This window comes from Gadus chalcogrammus, chromosome 9 (assembly GCF_026213295.1).
Source record: "Gadus chalcogrammus isolate NIFS_2021 chromosome 9, NIFS_Gcha_1.0, whole genome shotgun sequence".
NCBI lineage: Eukaryota > Metazoa > Chordata > Actinopteri > Gadiformes > Gadidae > Gadus > Gadus chalcogrammus.
Genome location: NC_079420.1, coordinates 23,117,962 through 23,141,665, shown reverse-complemented (window position 1 = coordinate 23,141,665; position 23,704 = coordinate 23,117,962). Strand labels below are relative to the sequence as shown.

The following is a 23,704-nucleotide window of genomic DNA, read 5'->3' as shown; positions in this document are numbered from 1 at the left end:
CACACACACACACACACACACACACACACACACACACACACACACACACACACACACACACACACACACACACACACACACACACACACACACACAGAGTTATAGCAGAAAAACGGGCAAGGAGACAGACAAATAGACAGTCAGACACAGATAAAAACATAAATATAGGTAGAGAGAAAGACAGACAGACAGACAGACGGACAGACAAATAGATAGATATAGATTCAATTGTTTGCTTGAGTCTACTGCAGTGGTCGATGTGTGCGTCTGGACAACTGATAGGGAGATCCAGTACCCCTGGATTTCTCAAAAAATTGTATGCAAATTAGATCTTTAGCTTTGCATGACTTAATGTTTATAATACCTGAACATGCTTCGATCCAATCATGTTAAACATTCACAACTGTTCTGTAGTCTGGTGGAAGTGCAGAGGACTGGTCTCCATCTACCTTGTCGTGGTATCCCATGATGCCATCATAAAATCAACATCATGTTCAAACGCTTTGATTGCATTGGAATGCCAGAATCTTCCTACAGAACTGCATGTCAATTGGTCGATGCGGTCAGTGTAAACCAAAAAGATCATTCACCTACCTGCGAATGTTTTTGCTCTTCCAGTCAGTGAAAAAGCACTTTTTCCTAATGTCAATACAACATATAAAAGGGAAGAGTTCAGATGAGATGAGATCCGCCTTATTAGCCTTGGTTTCAATTAATGTATCCTCCTCTGACCTTCTCCTTACCTGAAGGGCATTCGTATGTTCATCTGCTCTGCGTACTTGCAGAGCGTGTCCCAGGGGGCGTGGATCTTCACAAACATGATGTCGTTGTTGGTCAGAGAGGGCTGGGAACAAAACACCACACGTTGAACTCAGCCACTGCAGTGGTGAACGAAATACAGCAATGTGAGACATATGGGCCCTATCTTGCACCCAGCGCAATTTACTTTCTACACCAACGCATGTAGCGTTGCTAGTTTGCACCCGGCATAAAGAGGATTTTCCCCCCGCAGCAAACTCGCGCCACTACACTTGCGCCCTGAGGGGCTCGTCGGCGAAAAGCAGGGGCATGTTCTTGCGCAAAGGATACATGGTGCTATTTTACTGACTGATTTTGCAATTGCGCCACTGACTGAAAAATACCTGGTTTAAGTGCACTAGCGGATAGCACAGTTGGTATTGTTATTTTGACGTACCATGGCAGGTAGGAACTGCAACATAAGCTTACACACCAGTAGGCCTCTCACAGCATAAACATGCAAACGATTAGCTTAATTGAAATATTATGATGATGTGGATTGTGATACAGCGGTAAGAAGTTGTACTTTTAAAACAATCCATCTGCAAAAAAAGTACAGCAAACCAATATTTTCTTGACACAGACATCGTGTTCAAGCCCATAACTTTTAGGATTGAGGAGTATTTAATTGTGAGAAAACAAAGTTTAAAAGAATGAATGAATGCGGGTTATGCTTGGCGCGCGTATGTGCGCCCATCTGCTGAAACACACGCAACCTAAACACATAAGGTACAATACAGTCCATGGGAAAGTATATTAACAGGGGACACATGCATATTATGAACGCAAGTCGATAACGATAATGAGTACAATACTGGTATGAAGGGATTTTTGTTCATGTATTGCCGGATATCATTAAATAGACCCACAGTTGATCATATATGTGTTAAGTTCTCTTTGCCGAAAATTACATGACGACTAAGTGTTTCTGTAGTTGTAGAAGAAAATGCTATTCCATGTGTGAATTAGGCCTATTATTTTGCCAAAAACTGAGCCTTTTGAAGTTTGAAATCCATGTCGATCTGTCTCACCTGAGACTGCAAAAGCGTTTTCAAAATATTAACTCGTCGATGTCAAATGCGTTGGCTCTTGTGTGCTACTTGTGTTTCGCGCTTCTCATTTGCGTTTCAGACCATTAAAATAGGGCCCATAATGTCATCATGTAGGAGAACAAGACCCTTGCACTCAGGGCGTTACCTTATATTAGAAACTTAATCCATGCTAGTGCAGTAACCTTTTCCCAAACGCGATTTACCTTAACTCTATTACCACTATGATACTACATTGCCACATAACTCTCTTCCACTGTATCCACTGTATATCGTTTTAATAGGAACCTATTATGGGTCAGATTATTCATTCACTTTATAACACTGTCGTCTTTAAGTTAGAGATAATTACAGTCTTTGTAGAGGTTAGAGCACAGCTTGTAAGACAATGAAAGGAGACTGAGTGAACTGTGTTGGATGGTTTTAAAGACCCCCACCTCCTTCTCCAGCACCATGCCCTCCGCCCGCAGGTTCTTCTCGAAGGTGCACCTCTTCTCCACCTGCAGGCTGGACTTCTTGTACACCAGGATGTAATCTATCCTCTTCTTACCGTCTCGCAGGAGCAGCCCTGACGACTTGGGTCGATTCTTCCCCTGAAAAGATGAGAACCTCAGCCTCTATACTGTACTGTGATACTATGATATTAAAGTTAACCATTGTGGGTTAAAGCAGTACTGGGCTCAACACTACTGTTCTACAACAACACTGGGCAAAACACTGATAGGGTGAAAACTACTGGGCTGAAACATTTCTGTGCTGAACACAACTGGGACAAATCAATACTGGGCTAAAGACTACTGGGCTAAACCCTACTGGGCTAAAGACTAATGGGCTAAACCCTACTGGACTATACACAACTGGGCTAAACCCTACTGGGCTAAAGACTAATGGGCTAAACCCTACTGGACTATACACAACTGGGCTAAACCCTACTGGACTGTACACAAATGGGTTAAGCCTTACTGGGCTAACCACTACTGGGCTAAAGCCCTCCCCTGTGCTGCAGGTAAAGAGGTACAGTAGCAGGATATCATAGCCGCCATGCGGTGATGGTTGTGGAGCCTTTGAGAGCGTGTGATTGGTCACCTGAACAGAGTCTGACCGCGCCTCCAGTCGGGCCCGGGTCACGTGTTTCTGGACCAGGAAGGACTGGTTGGCGGGGGGCTCGTAGGCCCGGGACTCGGACTCCTCCACATAGCGGTCTTTGCTCTCCTCAGCTGGTAACAGACACAGGGCGACGGATGAGGCAAGGAAGAATGGAGCAGGAACCAGGAACAGAATTATATCATTGGATACAATTCCGTTGGATCTTTTTAATGTGCTTTCACATTTACATTGAGGACATTTAGAAGACGCTTTATCCAAAATGACTTACAATAAGTACATTTGTGAAGGAGTAGTAATTTATTGCTATCTGTATGGTAAGGATCTTCATAGAACCAAGACTAGTGCCACCCGATGTTAAGGAGACTTATTGCATCTCGCACAAGCGCAGAACGTACACTCTACTGTGTAGTTGGCTGTCGTCTTTGCGGTGTGTTTCAATGCAACTTTCCTGCCGAACGGGTCAGACGAGAGGCAACGGAGTGGTCGGATAAAGGTTTGAGTCTGGGCTGCTTGTTGGCCCCTTAAGATGCTACAAAACAATAGCTTTTTTTTTATTTTCTTCTCGTTCTGCTCGCCAGAGCCTGAATGCTTATCACTGGCGGTTTAATCGATTAAGAACGTATTTATAAGTGTACGTACTTTGTGGAGGATCTCTCGTCAACAGCATGAACACAATGTTTTGTGATCTATATCTGCATGTGTTTGTAAATCCTAAAGTGTGTGTGTGTGTGTGTGTGTGTGTGTGTGTGTGTGTGTGTGTAAGTGTGTGTGTGTGTGTGTGTGTGTGTGTGTGTGTATGTGTGTGTGTGTATGTGTTGGTTTTCTGTTTGTGTGTGTATGTGTATGTGTGTCTGTGTGTTTGTGTGTGTGTGTATGTGTTTGTGTGTTGGTTTTCTGTTTGTATGTTTGTTTGTGTGCATGTGTGTGTGTGCAGAGTATCACAAGGACGCTCCCATTAGACCTCATCGCCACAGCATTTGCTTTGGAAACATTGTTGACCAGACCAGACTGTGAGAGCAGAAGCAGCCATGACATCATCTGGTGTTAGAGCGCAGCAGCCACAGCTCACATCCAGGCGGACGTGTGAGTCTGAGCAGCAGCTTGACTCTGTCTGAAAGCGGCGTCCTGGTGTGAGCAGGGCCGTCTGACTGCACGGTGCTCACCACGCCCCTCCGCCCCCAGGTGGACACCAAGGTAACAGACGGAACAACCGCACCATTCTGTCTTTAACATGCAAAGAAGCGCTTTTAATGTGGAAAGCGACATAATTGTGATTCCTCTAATCCTGAGAGTCGCTTACGGCTAAACATCTGAGCGTGCGTGTGTGTGTGTTTGGGCTGCATACTTAAGCGGAAGATAGGTCTCTGTGTCCCCGGTGAATAGTGAGAGACAGCCATCTTGAGGCATCTAAATATGATCAGTTTTATCCTTGGAATCCACTTCAGTGCTTCTCAGTCCCCAACCCACAAACACTCTGTGTACTTCCTACTTAAAGCCGTCCTCAGGGATGGTATAAAAAAGCGTGCCTACTTAGGAGATCACACTTCAATAGCAGCACACATCGATTCTAATGTCAACCTTTCATTCTTCCTGTCCAGACGCAGAATAACTGGATATGGATTCTTCTCATGCAGAGTCGATGGGGATAATTGGATGTCATGGGTTTTTCTAGACCAATAAATAAAGAGGTTTTAAAAATGGACTTAAGTCACTAAGCAGTCAGCCTGTCAGGTACTGAATGTCGATTGCTGAATTGTGCTAACTATCAAGTTGATTTAGGTCCAAGTGAGGACGACAGCATAAAGCACTGAATACAGGAGCATGCCTGAGAAAGGGTGGTTAGAGGGAACAAATAGACTTCCCTGAACCGGGGTTTCTAAATCCACTTGCTGATTTATTTCTGGGACAAAGGGGCTATGGAAATAAACTCGACTTCCTTGATTGCTTTATTTTTACATGAGTCATTTGCCTTTCATATCACATTGCCCTGGTCTGTCTCTCTGCAGTCTGAGACAGGCCTAGTGAACCCCCCACCACACATGCATGCACACACACACACACACACACACACACACACACACACACACACACACACACACACACACACACGCACACACACACACACACACACACACACACACACACACACACACACACACACACACACACGCACACGCACACGCACACGCACACGCACACGCACACGCACATAAATGAGCAAACACACATAAACATGAAAAAACATACGCACGCATATAAACGTGCATGCACACATAAAAATAGACACACACACACATACACATACATAAATGAGCACACACCCATAAAAGTTCACACACACACACACACAAAAAAATGCACGAACACACACAAACGCATATAAACGTGTGTGCACACGTACACATAGACACACACACACATAAATGAGCACGCATACATTAATGTGCACACACACACACATAATCATGCACAAACGCACGCGTGCAAGTTTATACAAACTTGCACGCATATACACAGAAACACACACACAATTCCCCTGAGGTGCTTTCAGATACTTAGATAACTATCTATACCCGACATCTAATTCTCTCCTTCCGCCAGCTTTCTGAAACGTGTCTCCTCCGCAGCGTTAGCCACGGACACACAACCCATGCCAACACGCTCTGCCCAGTCTGCTGCAAAGTGTTCACTGAGAAATTAACAATATATATATATATATATATTTCCACTTAGGAATAAGTGAGAATGAATGAAGAATAAGGTAGGTAGGAAGGTATGGGGAGAGTACAGGGGTCAAGGGTCAGCTGTAGCATGCCTCATCTGACCCCTCCCCCATTGTACTCGTGGCTGTGAGCGTACCAGTGGCCTGTGACCAGCGACACCCTGATCAGAGAAACACATCCACACTGAGCTTCGCAGACTATCAAGGTGTGCATGGATGTCCAATCGGTAACTCTGGGTGTATAGTCCCGGCCAGACAGAATCACATGACACATAGCAGGTGGACTAACTAGCAGACCAACTGCCTAGCAGACGAACTGACTGATGGACTAACTAGCAGACCCACTGCCTAGCAAACGGACAGACGAACGGACCAACACGCAGGCGGACAAACTAGCAGACGGACTGAGTGCCGGAGGGCCGGAGGGACTGCCTGCGGACTGACCGGGCTGCGGGGGCAGCAGGCTGCAGGAGGAGCTGATGCTGTGGGTGATGCGCGGGGCCTCGGGTTGGGCCTCGCTGGGGCTGAGGGGGACGGACAGGAAGTGGTTGAGGTTGAGGGGGTGGGTCTGGCTGGGCGCCAGGCAGGGCAGGCTGCGGCGGGTGGGCTTCAGGGTCTTCTCCTTCAGGATCTCACTGATGCTGTTGTGCATGCCTAGCGGACAGGAGATAGGAGATAGGAACCAGGAGACAGGAGACAGATAGGAACAAGGAATAGGAGATAGGAGACAGGTAGGAGACAGGTAGGAACCAGGAGATAGGAACCAGGAGAAAGGAGATAGGAAAGAGGGAACGGAGACAGGAGAAAGGGAGACAAGGGATTGCCTCAAAGAAATTGGAAAAAGGAGATAGGAATCAGGAAACAGGAGACACAATATAGACACAAGAAGATAGGACAGAAGATAGGAGATATGAAAAGTAGATTTGAGACATGACCAGGCAGGAACAAGGAGATGGGATATAAGGGATAGGTGTCAGGAACAAGGAAACAGGAGACATGAGATAGGGAACAGGGGATAGGAAGGAGGAAAGAAGATATAGGAGACAGGGAGGACAGGAGACAGGAAAGAGGAGAGTAAAAGACAGGAAGTTAGCGACAAATTGGTAGTTTGTAAAGTTGAAAACCAACAGAAAAGAAAGAGCAACTGACTACAAGAACGCATCATAAAAAAAGATCACAGAACAGGTTCATAGAATCTTTTTTATTGAAGAAAGAAAAGTCGATCATAAGGTTGAGAATCATAAGACAACAGACAGAAGAAAAATCCATTCTCTATTCACTTAAAGAAGAGAAATAGCAGAAGAAATAGATGAAAAGAAAGGTATGCAAATCTATCAAAAGGCAAGTAGAAGACGTTTTGTAATCTGTCTCAGACGAGAGCATAAAATCAATGTCTGGAACGGAGGAGCGGGGTGAGGGGAGGAGGGGGACTGGGGGTGGACTCATTTCAATCAGTCATAGGTACATCCCCACGTGGGTAACCAGGCTGCTAATGATGTCATACATCACATATACGCACACATGCTCGTGCACGCACACACGCACGCAAACTTGGACGAACACACACACACAGAGACATACACACACACACAGACACATACAGAATCGCACACAAAGACAAACAGGGACTAACACACACACACACACACACACACAGACACAAACACACACACACACAGACAGACAAACACACACGCAAAGACACACACACACACAAATACACACGCACACAGACACACACTCGCACACAAACAGACACACACAAACACACACACAGAAGTGCATTTACATCGCCACCCCCGCCTTTCAATCATAAACCGTCATTCTCGCTACCATGATAAAAACCCTGTTTCATCTGCACCATTCACCACACGTGATGTATGTGTTCTCCCACGGCTGGCCCACAGAGAGGTGGTTTGGGGAACTGGCTCTCCTGAGACAACGTTGAGATCCTTGGTAGAGACGCGGCTTCGGCCCGTTGCATTAGGGGAGAACAATTACCTTGATAACACTGGGATATGCGTCATAGCCCATGATTATGGGGCCCACGCAGAATTTTACATAAGCCTAATTATGAATTGTAAGCAGGGAAAAAAGGCTAGTTATAATGAAAGTGTGGGTGTGTGTCGGGGGGGGGGGTGTCTTTGTTAAACCTGACCTTGACGAGCATGTCATCTCCCCGCGCCAACAAGGCAAGCCCCCACGTTAAGGGGGCCTGTCGTTGTTGCCGCAGCCCCAGAGAGACGGCATCTCCCACATCTTCCCCCTCTAGCAAGGTGCCTGAGGAGGGGGATGATGTTGTCTCTGGCTGGCGAGGCGACCTTCCCTCTAAACGCTCTGCTGCAGTGATAATTCACTCCCAGGGCCCTGCAGGGCCTCCCACGCGCTAACACACCGCTCGTGTTCTCCCTGTCCTCGCGGGCGTTTCGTCTGGACGTCCCTGCTCTGCTGCTGGGGGGGCAACGGTTAAAGTTCAGGCTGTGAGGCCTGGACCACCTCATCACTCTGTTTGTATGGGCATATTAACAGAATAAACTATGGCCAAAACCAAACAGGGTGCTGTTTGAAGCCACTGCATTAATAGTGAGAGTGGCCGGGTCGCTGGCACGCATTCCCAAATAAAGTGAGGTGTCTCTAAGTGTTAGAGTCCGGATCATTTTCCTTATTATATCTTCGAGGAAAATTAGCACTGACTGAGATTTCTGCCTTTCCATGAATGAATCTCAATCTTACATGACAAAAAAATTTCCTATAATCGCATAGAAATAGACGCTTGCTTTCCTGGTCGTGTTTATCATTGTTGAAAGATTATATCTTCTCTGAAAACTTCTTGACAGCAAAGTATCTGATTTAATGGAGCATGATCATGGGCATACCTACAGACAGCATTAAAGCATCTTATATGAGAAAGTGGGTATTGATGATTCTCATTGGGAAACATTCACATCGTGGTCATTGAAATGATTTTAGGTCTGATATCAACACAACAATGGTGAGGGGAGGACTGTGTGGAGACTGGAATGGCTATCGCCAACTATGGATAGAGAGGCCAAGTTCATCTGCAATACACTGTCGGACAAAGTGGACATGTCTGCATGAATAGAAGCACCTAAAGGAATCCACATTGTAAATATCATGTCAGGAGTTTGCCATGGACCTCAGAGGAGTGGAGCTATCTAAAGAAGGTTATATCATTTGTGATTTTTCCTTTGTCCACGACAACCAATTTCTTTGACATTTGTCTTCTGTCACCAAGGTACAATTCTGAAGAAGGGAACGAGATGATTTAGGATTCGTTTGTCAAAGTAGCTAGCCTGGGAACAAGACAAACGAGTGAGTTCATGTTGCATTTTTGCCCTGGCAGATATTCTTGCCACTCACGTGTTTAGACAGGCTGACCTGGACCAGCCAATCACAACCGTTTATCCAATGTTGGAGACCGGCCAATTACAAGCGTTTATCTAATGTTGGACGGGTCTGATACAAGATGGTGGCTCCTGTCCAATGGTCCAAAGAATGACGACCGCTGTCCTTTCATGATCACTTTCCCTCGACCTCGATGGAACACGTCACAAGGTCGAGGAAAGGTGTAAAGGATAACTTAAATGAGTACTAGTAGCTCAAATAATCAGACTGCCCTGACAGTAGGCTAAATTTTGATGCATGTGTTGGCCTACAATGTTGGAGAAATATAGGCACAAAAGGGAAACTAGACGAATCTCACATTGAGAATGGCCCACGCTCACCTTAATGTCCACTCCTGTACTGGCATGAATCCAAATAAGTATGGTTGCATGAAAATGTTTGTTGTTAATGTTAATCGTTTGAATGACCGAATGGTGCGTTGCTTGCATGTTCCTGCCGCAAGGAATTGTAGGACGGCATTATCGTATTTACTTATATATGAATGGATCGGCCAGTGTTGCCCAAGAAAGGAGGCATTGTTCCTTAGCATTGGGAGAGCACAAACAGCTCTTATAATGGCTGCCACTTCGATAAGTAACTTCACTCAGTTAGGAACCTTACTAAGCAAAGAAGACGTTTGGACCACAGCCGAGCTCTAGATGACTAAAGGACCAATATGGCTGAACGGCCTGCTGAATCCTCTATCGGGACAGAATTAAACGTGCTATAATAACATCAAACAACTGCACCTAAAGCCTCTGTTGATAAGAAGATGTGTTTGCCGTACTTCCGACAAGATTTGGTAAAGGTTCAATTAACCACCCAGTACTCAGTTCTAAAGCGCACCTTCTCTGCTCTGATGGTTGTAGGTCTACTCGATTGTTTCTAGAGGCCTTTTGTTCTGCAGCCAATGATAACACCCTTGCAAATCAAAAATTACCCGAGAGGTTCCAGACTAATACGCTTCAGAGAAACGTTATGGTTGTGGAGCTACACACCAGCATGAGCTCAGGGTGATCATTATACAGACTGAATCTCTTTCAGTCCCTTAGGTCCACCGTCTGTAATTCACTCTCATCACATAAAGGAGGATTTGTTACAGTTTTTCTCTGCTGACGGAGGAGATATTGGCCAGCGATCCAGCAGTGTGAATATCATTCATTTCCAGTGGGTTTGTTCCTTGTGGCCATCGGCAGAAGGCTTTAACATGTTTGTAGTGCTACATCAGAGACCGGTGAGCTAACAGCACAACAGGGACGTGGATCACAGACTCCCAAATGATTCCCAAAGTTAAAAATAGCCAAAGGCATCGGACCGGGTTCGTATTTAGGTGTGAAACAGCTCCATGGTTACTACACGTAAAAAAAAGAAAGCATTGCACATAGAGAGAGAACTGAACCAGACATTATTCTTCACCTTCAATATGTTATATTATTACGGAGTCGGACTATTACATATCTTATTCAAGAAGTAACAAAAGAACGGAAAATCTTCAGGTAGAATAATTGAAGACAAACCCATGTAAAGAGGTGCTTGCTCAGACTTTATTCTCTCTGCGGCCGGAATTAGACCTCCTTTAAGGAGCGTTAAACGACAGGCCATGTAGTCTCCAAGGTCAATACTAGCTTAGGAAGACAGCCCTAAGCAGGCAGCAGGGCCATGCATCTTACAAATGAAGAATAATGTTCAACAGAAACAAACGGACGGTGAAGTACCGATGTGGGAAGATGTCAGAGCCTATTGCTATTGCTGTGTTGGTATTTCAAGAGTTGACCGCTCATCTCCATCTAAAGGTTTTTTTCCTTTGAATTCTGTTCATGTTGTGTGCTCCTATGTGAACAGTTGATTGCAGGACAGACTGTATATAAAGGGTCAACTGATGGCAAATCCTGCTTTAATCTCACGGTGGGCTGGAGGCCAATGGCTAAAACTGTTTTATCAGCATGACTTTAATCCTGTAGTTTGTGTGTGTGTGTGTGTGTGTGTGCGCACATCTGTATTTGTGTGTGGGTGTGTGCGTATGGATGCACATCTGTGTATGTGAGGGTCAGTGAATGTGTGTGTTTACATCTGTATGTGTGGGTGTGTGCATGCAAATCTGTATTTTGTTTGTGGTTGTGCCCACACATGTGTTTGTGTGTGTGAGTGTTTGTGTGTGTGTGTATTTGTGTGTGCGTGAGTGCGTGCGTGCATGCGTGTGGGCGGGCGGGCGTGCGTGCGTGTTTGTGTGTGTGTTCATGTGTGTGTGACTGTGTGTGTGTTTGTCTCTGTGTGATTGCCCCAAACAGCCCCAGAGGTTCATGGGGGGGCTGTTCCCCAAACAGCCCCAGAGGTCCACGACCCCCCAGGACGCCCTCCTGAGGGGAGGTCTTGACCCTGCCAGGGACGTCCTGATCTTCCCGACGCAGTTTTTTCCTCCATGGGTCTTGCGCCAGCAGATTAAAAAAGATTTATGTGGTGTGTGGTTTTACGCTGGCCCGTGTGTCAGTGCCAGCGTGCCTGTGTTTGTGTGTGTTTGTGTGTGTGTGTGTGTGTGTGTGTGTGTGTGTGTGTGTATGTGTATGTGTTAGCGTTTGCGCTCTTGTGTGTGTGTGCGCGTGTGTGCGTGCACACGCATGTGAGTGTGTGTGCATGTGCATGTGTGTGTATGACGGGCCCTATGACATCAGTGTAGCGCCTGAATCTGTAGCACATTTTACTAGTAAGTGTAAAAGCATTTCAGTAGTTTATGTAAAAGGTTCCACTAGTTGTTACGAGATTTTTTCAGTTGTTTGAGTGAATGTGTTTCAGTTGTGTATGTAAAAGCTTTCACTTGTGTGTGTGTGGAGTTTTCAGTATAGTATGGGAATTAGTTTGGTTTCATAAGTGTATGCGCATGCTAATTCTGAATAATGTCCCATACGGACCCTCATATGTGTGTGTTTGTGTGTGTGTGTCTGTGTATGTGTGCATGTGCGTATGTGTGCGTGTGTGTGTGTGTGTGTGTGTGTGTGTGTGTGTGTGTGTGTGTGTGTGTGTGTGTGTGTGTGTGTGTGTGTGTGTGTGTGTGTGTGTGTGTGTGTGTGTGTGTGTGTGTGAGTGTGTGAGGGTAGGGTGACCCAAAATAAGTCCTTCCAGATATTCAAGTTTACTTTTCTTAATGAGTACAAGCCTGGCCTTGCACTAATAGATTTTCAAATATGGTTGCTAATACACAAAGGTATAATTTCAAGTTCTCCTCTGAGGACAGCCTTCCATGCAGAGTTTACTCAGTAGATTTCTACACTTCCTCAGGCGTTGCCATTGTGTTTGTATTCAGCCGACTGCGATCCTCCGATAGCATTAACAAGGTCCCTCCCCCTAGCTCTGATTGGTTCTATCAATTTGTAAATTCTGGAAGAGGCTTTCAACGGATGGAGGGCAGACTGATCTGCAGAGAAAAAACAACATGAACTGCCAGGATCAGGACAGCCTCGGCTAGGGGGGGGTGGTGCCCCAGAAGTACGACGCATCCCATGAATGACAGGGAATTAAAAAAATAATATCAGACCAGTCCATGTTGAATCTGGGCCAGGTTGAAGTCAGCAAGAGGTTCTATATATAGCGCTCGTCTGTACAAGTTTGTTGGGGTGCAAGCTGGGGGATAATTCAGGTCAGTGGGCTCTTCCAGCTCATGCTTCTATGTTCCAGAACCTCAATTATTCATCGGTGGGCTCTTGGCTCGCTGGGAGCCGCAGCTCTCCAGCCCACCGGGGTCTCCACACGGCGCCCTGCTTAGAAGCCCCCGACACGCCAGGGGATCTGAGGGGCTGTTCAGGGCACCACCACACACACACACACACACACACACACACACACACACACACACACACACACACACACACACACACACACACACACACGTGTACACACAGATACAGGCAGATAGTATTGCATGCAAATACGTATGCATGTCTGTGTGCCTGCGTGTGTGTTTGTTTGTGTGTATGTGTTTGTGGGTGTGTTTGTGTTGCACATAGCATGGGTGATCAGTCTACATGCACGGTAGCCGCACTCCCTTGTCTTTCTGCGATGTGCTGATGCTTTGGATAAAGCAAGTCATGAAGTCACTCATAAAGTAACTCATAAAGTAACTTATAATCCATTCAGCACATATAACGATTGAGTCATCCAATAAGTCAGCAATATCCACACAGGGCCCCAAACCTAAGTGATTACAGTCCAATCATTGTGTGTGGGCATTAATCCGATAACACCCAGTTTAATTATGTAATTACTTGGCTATCATTACCAAGATACATGCGGCCAGGTGAGGCTCTGTATCTGTGAGCACCCCGCCCTCACACCAGATGGCACTTCTGTTTTAATGGTTTTGTTTCATCATCGATGGTTTACTGGCTGGTTTACTGGTTGATCCTATCAAGCCTCCTGGCTCAACCCCTGGACTGCATCGTCTGAGAAGATTAACATCCCGCCTGACGTCAGCGCGCTTGTGTTTTCCCATTTCCCATCTGAACTTAATTAAAAAGACAAATGTCTTCTCACTCTTCTTCTTGTTGTAATATTGCCTGCAATGTAGTAATCCCCCCCCCCCCCCCCTACGAAGCCTCAGCTGTGGGTGAGTCCAGCAGGAATACCTATCCATAAACACCTCTGGACTCAGGGCCTGGGAAATATTCCACACTGCACCACATCTTTCATCTGTAAAGCCATTGGAAGCTGAACAGTTTAAAACCATGCTGCAAAACACCCAGGGTTGGCATCGTACTCATGTGTGCACGGTAGATCTTTTAAAGGATTAAAATATTCCATTATATCGTTTTTTCCTAATATTTAAAGTGTGGATTTCTATCCCGAACCGTGTTTATTTGTGCGGTCTCGAACTCAAACCATCTGCCTGCTTGCATAAGCCGACAGGTGGCATGCTACTGATTGTACAATCTAAGATTTAAGCAATTTTTTTCCCCCCTGATGGCAATCACTCTAACACACACAACCACACATGGACACACACACACACACACACACACACACACAGTCAAATACACATTCACACACACACACACACATACACAAGCTCACACACACACAGAGACTCACGCACACAGCTTTTGTCAAGATTATATTTGTGATGATCTCCTCTCTTTAGGCCTACTTCTTTTTATGTTGCCATTTCAATATCAGTATCCTGTAACAATCATCTCACAACTATTGAGACAATATACAGAATGATGCATCTAATATAGCATATTGATCTTTCATCCTCCATCAGAGATTCCTGGTGAGTGACACTCTTCTGTGATCTCATTGCAATAAGAAACAGGACCTGGCCAGCATGTAGGATGCATTCTCGGATGTATTTTTAATCAGGTGTTTAATTATTTATATTTTAGACTTCAGATGCTATATTATTTCCATGAGTCTCTTGGCTTACTCTATGGATACTATCACCGAGTATCTGCCCAGGTTATGTTGTCTATGTCTTTGCATCTATATGGGTGGATAACACATGCATATGACTCTGAAAGGTCATGCTGCAGGCAACTCATTGAGTCCAGTGTAGGAGCTGAGGATTTTCTTCGCCAGACACATCCTCCCTCGTTCACGATAACAACCGGGCGGAAACACGCTCAGGCCTTTCTGCGCATTAATAAGAGCGGTGTGCATTGCGTTAATATTTGAGTTGGTCCTTGCCGGCCTGTGAGTGGACTGACTTCTCACTATACTGACTCTGCCTCCCATCTGCTGGGAGACGAGGCTCTCACGCCAGGCTCGAGGTGAAACCAAGGATCAGATACCTTTCCTTCTCAGCCCACTGGAAATTGTTCCTGTAGATTTTATAATACATAGATAGAGATAGATTGCATTGATTATTGGTCTGTTTTATATTTATATAATCTCAAGTTTCTTGCTATTTCTCATTCTATATTGTTGAACGTCTGTGTTGATACAAACTGGGCATTGAATATATCTCTGTGTATTTGTGTCTGACTCGATCCATGTTTTGATGCGTCCCTCAGTCTGTTTATTGATCCCCTAAACGTCTCACCTGTCCTCCTCATCAGGCAGATTTAACGGCCTTTCATTTCGTAATGTGAAGCATTACGAGCATCAAGTGGTAACCACACGGCTCTCGTGTTTTTAGCAGACGCTATGATCTATTGACAAACATCTTCATGAAGTCCTTCTAGATACACTGGACACTGTTTGATTTGTTGAGAGCATGGACATGTTTCAGACAGCAGCCTCCATAGGAACAGAGGGCAGTTTGTGAAACCTTATCTTGCAACAAATAGAAGTATCATTTCTACAATACTCAATAGATATTATACAACACATATGAGAACAGGAGAGATATGAGTGCTGCCCCCTTGCCCCCACATGATACTGATATTCAACATCAAATACACCCTGCACACAGGGAACCTTTCACACGGGATTTGTCCGCACTCTGTTCACCACGACTGTGTTGCACATATTCTGTTTTCTTTTACCAATGAACCGCATCCTTTCATTACAAACAGTGTTCATGATACATTTCATGGTACATTATTCACTTTATGATTTCACGATTGCTTCAATACAGATAAATATATACATGTATGCACAATCAGTAAATTGAGAATATAAGTGAGGAATGATACTCGATAATTGATTTAAAGGGCATTAGTAGTGATAGCTTATATCCTCATAACGCGGAGGTTCAGAACGAGGTTAACACTACTACATTCCAACTAACAACTCTGCGTCACAATTCTACAGTGGTTGTAAAAGCTTGCATTGAGTGCACTCATTATCAATCAATATTTACAAACTACTGCCAGACAAGAAAAAGAAGTGCTGGAGGCGTCAACACCTTGTCCAAAGATACGGTCAACACGCAATGAAACAGAATTAATAACCCACCTTTTTGCTGCTTAAAGGACTGAATCGACCCCGAATGGTGCACCATTGTGACGTTTGATCGGTTAACCGGACACGAGATATTCCGTATTAAAAAAAGAAAGGATGCCGAGCACTTGAGCCTCTGAGGTGGGATTGCGTAGGTGTTCCCGCGGCTCCCATCCTGCCGACGATCTCACTCGCGATGCGCAAACCCCAACACCTGTCTACTCTCCGCACGCTCCCCCGTCCGCGGCTGTTGTCATGGTGACATAATGAAGAGGGGATCCGTGATTAACCATCACAACACTCTGTTGTCGCTGTTACTGCCTGCTGAATTACATCACTTGGGTAACCTTGGTAGGCTACAATGACCGTGGACGGCGAATGTCAGAGTGATGGTCCTGACAGGAGGACCAGTGCACGGAGCTGGTGATGAGCACCGACAGTCTGCAATCAGAGAGTGTGCAACAGACAGTCCGCAACAGACGGTCTGCAACAGACGGTCCGCAACAGACAGTCGGCAACGGACGGTCCCCAACACAAAGTATGCAACACAGAGTCTGCAGTGCTGTTGCCTTATCAGTAATAACTGCAAACTCCTCAACACGTAGATTTCTGTCGATTAAAAAAACGGTCAGGTTTTTCAAACCACAATCCCCAAAGAGAGTTGAACCCCCACCCACCCGCAGTGCTAGCCCTACCCAATAAGTTACTGTTGGAGGAAGGCAATAGGACTAGTGTGAATGGTCAGACCTCTGAACGATCATGTTAAATGCAAGCTGTGAGAAGATCAATAACTCGTCGTAATAACTGTCTGCAGCCAAACCGCTCGTCCAAGTGCTGACGATGGGTTTGTGAGCAGTGGCAGAGGTCCCTCAATGCACTTAAACACAACACACATTCCTGCATACCCACTTGAAAGTCAAAAAAACGAAACAAAATACAACCGTTTTATGGCGATGGATCACGGATCACACACACACGCACGCACGCGTGCGCACCTACGCACACACACACACACACACACACACACACACACACACGCACGCACGCACACACGCACGCACACACACACACACACACACACACACACACACACACACACACACACATGCACACGATTGTGATATCTGTATTCATTATAAATGTGACAGCCTACTGCTTATAGATGATTCCACATATATTATAATAATATTTATAAATTTGCAAAATCATAGGACTACCTCCTGAAAATGTAATGGCATCTGTTTTTCTGCTGACTCAATTTAATGTCATATGTCAGTACATCGAATAGCGCAAAATACTGCAAGCTTCTGTTGGTTGGGACCTCTTAACAATAACAACCACACCTGTCTCTGTAACATTATGGATTACGGACGTTTATAATAAATTAACTAACACTCAAAAAAACGATAAGATTACAAAAAAACGTGATTATGACAAACTGAATAAGCAATACATAGATCATATCAGACCAATAATATGGACACACACAAGTGTTTTTATTGGCCATCACCTGTGTCTTTACAGCGTTAAGCCAGCAGCATAGGGTAAGGCCTGAATCACGTGAGGGCTTATCAATGAGTGTGTGTGTGTGTGTGTGTGTGTGTGTGTGTGTGTGTGTGTGTGTGTGTGTGTGTGTGTGTGTGTGTGTGTGTGTGTGTGCGTGCGAGTGTGCTTGCGTGCGTGCGTGTAAGCGTATGTTTGCACGCGTGCATGTGTAACTATATCAAGAAGGTGTTTGGAATAAAGGAGCATATGGTTGATAGCAGCACAGCATGCATGCCTCTCCATCTTCCCACTGTGTTGTTATGCATGGTGAATGGTAGGCTTGGCAAACTGACGTAGATGTATTTCCCTTGCTTCCTGAATAAACAGAATAAGCAAGTTTTGAATCGACGATAGAGTCGTTCTGATAGTTTTTAAATCTCACCCCATTCTACCCTTTCGTTCTGAGATTTAGATAACTCACGAAAGATAAATCGAGTTTTACACGACACAATACTGCCCCCTGGTGGTTGTAACAGTCGTCACATCATCTGACGTTAATTTATATTCTTTGACACTCATTTTATATTGTTGAATGACTTTGCGAAGATACAAAATGCGTATTGATACACACTACCGTTCAAACGTTTGGGGTCACACAGGCAATTTCATGGTTTCCATTAAAACTCACTTTTATTTAACAGTTCACAGCTGTGCCAACATAATTGCGCAAGGGTTTTTTAATCATCAATTAGCCTTTTAACACAATTTTCTAAATAATGTACCAGAACACAGGAGTGATGGTTGCTGGAAATGGGCCTCTGTACACCTATGTAGATTTCCATTAAAAATTGCGTCCATCAAAACCATCAAATCCCACAATTTGATGGGTGTCAATCCTTCTGCTTATTGACCTCCGAAACGTCACCCCTGTCCTCCTGATCAGGCAGATTGAACAATGCTGTCTCTACAATGCTGCTTTTTGAAGCATTTCCACCATCAGGCGTTAACCATACAGCCCTCGTGGTCTGAAAATCTGCCTCTAAGTACACAGAGGCTATCTATCATTATCATGAAGTCCTTCTAGATACACTGGACACCGTTTGATTTATTGAGAGCACGGACATGTTTCAGACAGCAGTCAATATATATTATAGAACAGATATGAGGACAGGCCTGTCTGACCTCATCGTGAACAATGCTCTCTCTACAATGCTGCTTTGTGAAGCATTACCCTCTTCATCAGGTGTTCAAAACATATCATTCATGTTACACAGAGGCTATCTATTGACCTGATCTGTTAAAGCCATGAATCGACAATAGGGTATATTTATTGATTGCTTTACATCTCATCCATTCAGCACTTTCATTCTGAGATTTGGGTCAGATTAGTAACAAAAGGAGCGAGATTTTAGAAAACAAGATTCGGCCCCCTTGTGGATCTCGGTTGTCAATTGTATTATTGGACGCTGCAACATTGTACATAGACATCTAGGGCCCTATCTTGCATCCAGCGCAAAGGAGGAGGCGTGTTCTGGCGCAAACGTTCCCTGGTGCTATTTTGCAGTTTCAGAAACCACTTGCGCCACAATCCAGGAAATACCTGGTTTAGGGCCCTATCTTGCATCCGGCGCAATTGACTTAATCACTGGTGCATTAGTCGTAAATTAGGGAATGATCATGCGCCCCAAGGGGCGGTTCGGCGAAAGGAGGAGGCGTGTACTGGCGCAAACATTCCCTGGTGCTATTTTGCAGTTTCAGAAATCACTTGCACCACAAACCAGGAAATACCTGGTTTAAAGTCAGTGGCGCGTTGTTCAGATGCTATTTTAAGGGCGCATGCATAATGTTGCTTGTGCAACTCGCGCATACACTTTGCTTCCCTCATCTACCTAGCCACACTTTCTTGGTAAATTATTTGGGAAAGAACAGCTGATACAGCGGTAATAAGTTGTACTCTTAAATCAATGCATCCGCAAACACCGTACAGCAAACACATATTTTCTTGACACCGACATCGTGTACATGCCCATAACCTTTAGGATTGATGAGTATTTGATCGTGAGAAAACATTGATTTACCGCGAGTGAGTGTTAAAAAGAATGAATGAATGCGGGCTTGCGTGTGTGTATCTGTAAAATAATTAATGAATGCGGGCGCGCGTGTGTGCGTCCATCTGTTTAAACACATGCAAACTAAACACATAACGCATAATACAGTCCATGGCAATTTATACTAACGGGGGGACACATGCATATTAGAAACACAAGTCGATAACGATAATGCATACAATACTGGTAAGAAACAATGTTTATAATGTATTGCGTATATCATTAAACAGAACCACAGTTACCGCATATCTATATTATTACATATTAATAATCATATCTTAAAATATTACCTATTTTAGCGCTTTGAGTGTGAGAAAAGCGCTATATAAATTGAATCTATTATTATTATAGCAGAGAGAGAGAGAGCAGGTGGAGAGAGCACGTGGACTTTTTTGTTTGGCTAACAACAACAAGAACATCAACGTTAGGATTACATTAAGATTAAATGTTTACGGGTAAATCCGTTGCAGGATTAGCCATGAGTGATGATAAGGCGGCAAAGCTTGCCGCAGAACTAGATGAACTAAAGAACAGTCTAGCAGGTAATCGGAAGATGGATATTAACATGGAGTACGGGGATATGGATCCCAAGAACTCAAAGACATCTCTTTTTATCCTCGCAAAGGATTTCTACAAGTTCTCATTGAAGGCCTTAGATGAGCTGAAGAAGGTGTCGGCCGACTCCAGCTGTGACTCTGATGTTCCTGCACTTGTTAGGAAAGAGATAACAGACCTACTCCCTTGCCTATTGAAAGAGGCTCTTAGTGATCTCAGACCTGCACCAGTGAGTGCCCCCAACGTCACGGAGACTAGCGACCAGCCGAGCGAGACCTACAGCCTTTTCCTCGAGAGGCAAGTGGTAGGAGATAAAGAACCTAAGAAGATATCTCACCAGGAATATGTGGACGTAGTGAAGCAAGATCTCAAGACCTCTGTACCCACGATCCCTATTCTGAAGACTCAACACCATGAAGTTAAAGGAGCTGTTAACATGACTTTCTCGACCAAGCAGCACCGGGACAGTGCAAAAGAAGCTCTGGAATCGAAGTACAAGGCTACCTCAAAGACCACAGAGAGAAAGAAGCTGGATCCTAAGCTGACAATGTTTGATCTGGAGGCTGAGTACAGCTTAGGTGAGGACCTAGAGAAGAAGATCCTAGAAAAGAATCAGGGTATTCGGCGGCTGAAAGAAGAAGGAGAATTGTTCAAGGTTGTTTTCCTTGACAAAAAGACCAAGGATTTTGCAGTACTCCAGGTTTCACCTAGAATCAGACAGTGTTTGAGGGAGTCCGGAGACTGGATACATGTAGACCTCCGACAGCACTGAGTCAGAGATAGGTACCATGTGGTACAGTGCTTCGACTGCCAGGAATACGGACACATGAGTGGCTCTCCGTACTGTAAGAAGAAAAGTACACCTGTCTGCTCGTATTGCGCTGGTTCACACACTTCTAAAGACTGCCAAAGACGCAAAAGTAAGGATACTGCCGCTATCAAGTGTAGTAACTGCAGCCACAGCAACAACAAGAGAGAGAAGGATAAGTGTAGGACACACACAGCAGCTGATAGGCTCTGTCCCTTCCACGTCAAAGAGAGAGCTCAGATCATGGGGAGGACCTTCGGGAGTGATGAGGCAAAAAACTACTATGTTCAGAGCTCAAAAGACCTTCAAAAATAACTTGGGATAAACTAATACTGGCAAGTTTCAACGCACACTCCATTGTGAACAAAACAGTTGGTGTTCTTGAGCATCTTGCAGACCAGGAGATTGATATATGCTTAGTTCAGGAGACTTTCCTCCGGCATGCAGATACTGCAAAGCTACAAGAGATCAAAGACTATGGCTGGGGAATAGTTTCTGACCCACGGAAGCACCGTTCTGGAGGGGGTATTGCTGTTATCTACAACAAAAACCTCAAGCTGAAGTCCAATACTAATGTTAAGAAATACAAATCCTATCAAGTAATGGAGACTGTTATCGAGACCGAGAGTGCGATGCTACGTCTGGTAAATATCTACAGGCCACCGTACACAAAGAAGGCTCGGTATACTGAGTGTTTTTTCCTTGAGGAATTTAGTGATTACCTCTCTGACCTCTCCAATAAGCCAGGAACTCCAGTTATGGCCGGCGACTTCAACATACACGTTGAGCGACCTGGTGACCACTACCCTGAGAAGTTTTTGACACTACTTAGCCAACATGGACTTCAACAGTGTGTGCCACTGGTGCCAATGCACAATCTTGGAGGGACACTTGACCTTATTATCACAACAGATGGGTTTAGAGACTGTGTGCACTCTATTAGTGTTGTAGACTCGGGAACATCATCGGACCATTCTTAGATGAGCTGAAGAAGGTGTCGGCCGACTCCAGCTGTGACTCTGATGTTCCTGCACTTGTTAGGAAAGAGATAACAGACCTACTCCCTTGCCTATTGAAAGAGGCTCTTAGTGATCTCAGACCTGCACCAGTGAGTGCCCCCAACGTCACGGAGACTAGCGACCAGCCGAGCGAGACCTACAGCCTTTTCCTCGAGAGGCAAGTGGTAGGAGATAAAGAACCTAAGAAGATATCTCACCAGGAATATGTGGACGTAGTGAAGCGAGATCTCAAGACCTCTGTACCCACGATCCCTATTCTGAAGACTCAACACCATGAAGTTAAAGGAGCTGTTAACATGACTTTCTCGACCAAGCAGCACCGGGACAGTGCAAAAGAAGCTCTGGAATCGAAGTACAAGGCTACCCTGAGAAGTTTTTGACACTACTTAGCCAACATGGACTTCAACAGTGTGTGCCACTGGTGCCAATGCACAATCTTGGAGGGACACTTGACCTTATTATCACAACAGATGGGTTTAGAGACTGTGTGCACTCTATTAGTGTTGTAGACTCGGGAACATCATCGGACCATTCTTTGGTGAGAGCAGAAGTTTCAGCTAGTGTCTCACATCTTGTTGATGATGCTGGGAAAATCAGTTACAGGGACTTTAACGAGATTGTTATTGATGATTTCAGGGAGGATATCCTACAATCGGATCTGTGTCGCTGGAGCAAGTGCTGCTTGGCGAGCCTTGAGGAATCTGTCTCTCTCTACAACAAAGTACTGCTGGAACTCATGGACAAGCACTGTCCGGTTATCAACAAGACTGTCAAGGGAAAAGATCGCCCCTGGATGGATGAGGAGCTACGTGTATTGCAGAGGAAAAGAAGGGCTGCAGAGACAGCATGGAGGAAGGGAAAAGGAACACACGATGATTACGTCAGGCTCAGGAACGGTTTCTGTGGTTTAGAGAAGAGGAAGAGGATCGCCTTTACCAGAAAGTCTCTATTAGCTTCTGCAAGTGACACGAAATCCTTGTATAAGAAAGTTTACAAGCTGACTGGTAAACAATCCCAAGTCCTGCCTTCTAGTAAAGATACAAAGAAACTTGCTGAAGACTTTAAGGAGTTCTTTGCAGATAAGGTGAATACCATCAGATCCAGTATTGAAGCTGAAGCTGAAGAAGAAAACCAGAGGAAACCAGCAGATGATGATTTTAAGTACCCTGTGGGAATAAAGTGTGAAGCATTTGATCACATCAGCAAAGATTCTCTGTTGAAGTACATCTCTAAACTGTCCAGCAATTTCTGCTGCTTAGACCCTATACCAACATTCCTCCTGAAGAAGTGCTCAAACGAGCTTGTGCCCATTCTACTGCACATTGTTAACATCTCGATGATGCAGGGTGAGTTTCCTAGTGAGTTGAAGATGGCGGTTGTCAAACCGACCCTAAAGAAGAAGGATGCAGATCCAGACTGCTTGAAGAACTATAGACCAGTCTCAAACCTTCCTGTTGTCTCTAAGCTTCTTGAGCGGATAGTCCTAGACCAGCTGAACAGCCACCTGCAGACCAACAACCTCCACTGCCCAGTTCTGGGTACAGACCAAATCACAGCTGTGAGACGCTGCTTGTGAAGATGACTGATGATATCTTTAGGGAAATTCATGCAGATAATATTATTATTGTTGTCCTGCTGGATTTATCAGCGGCCTTTGATACCATCGATCATAAGAGACTTCTAAAGAAGCTGGAGAATGATTTCGGTATAACAAGTCATATCTCAAGGACAGGTCCTTTGGTGTGAAGATTGATGTATCCATCTCTAACCTGCTGTGT

At 44.9% G+C, this 23,704-nt stretch overlaps 1 protein-coding gene across 1 annotated transcript in view; it reads right to left on the bottom strand.

Annotated features, from left to right (window-relative positions):
- ano3 (anoctamin 3) overlaps window positions 1–16,012 on the bottom strand; it is a 32,876-nt gene extending 16,864 nt beyond the window's left edge. Inside the window, exons 1-6 of the mRNA XM_056597863.1 lie at window positions 15,967–16,012; window positions 6,121–6,330; window positions 2,934–3,064; window positions 2,285–2,440; window positions 744–844; window positions 595–639 (exon numbers count right to left, since the gene is read on the bottom strand). Of these exons, the coding sequence (XP_056453838.1) occupies window positions 595–639; window positions 744–844; window positions 2,285–2,440; window positions 2,934–3,064; window positions 6,121–6,330; window positions 15,967–16,012 (689 nt within the window). The remainder of the gene's footprint in view (window positions 1–594; window positions 640–743; window positions 845–2,284; window positions 2,441–2,933; window positions 3,065–6,120; window positions 6,331–15,966) is intronic.
- Between the last annotated feature and the right edge of the window lie 7,692 nt (window positions 16,013–23,704).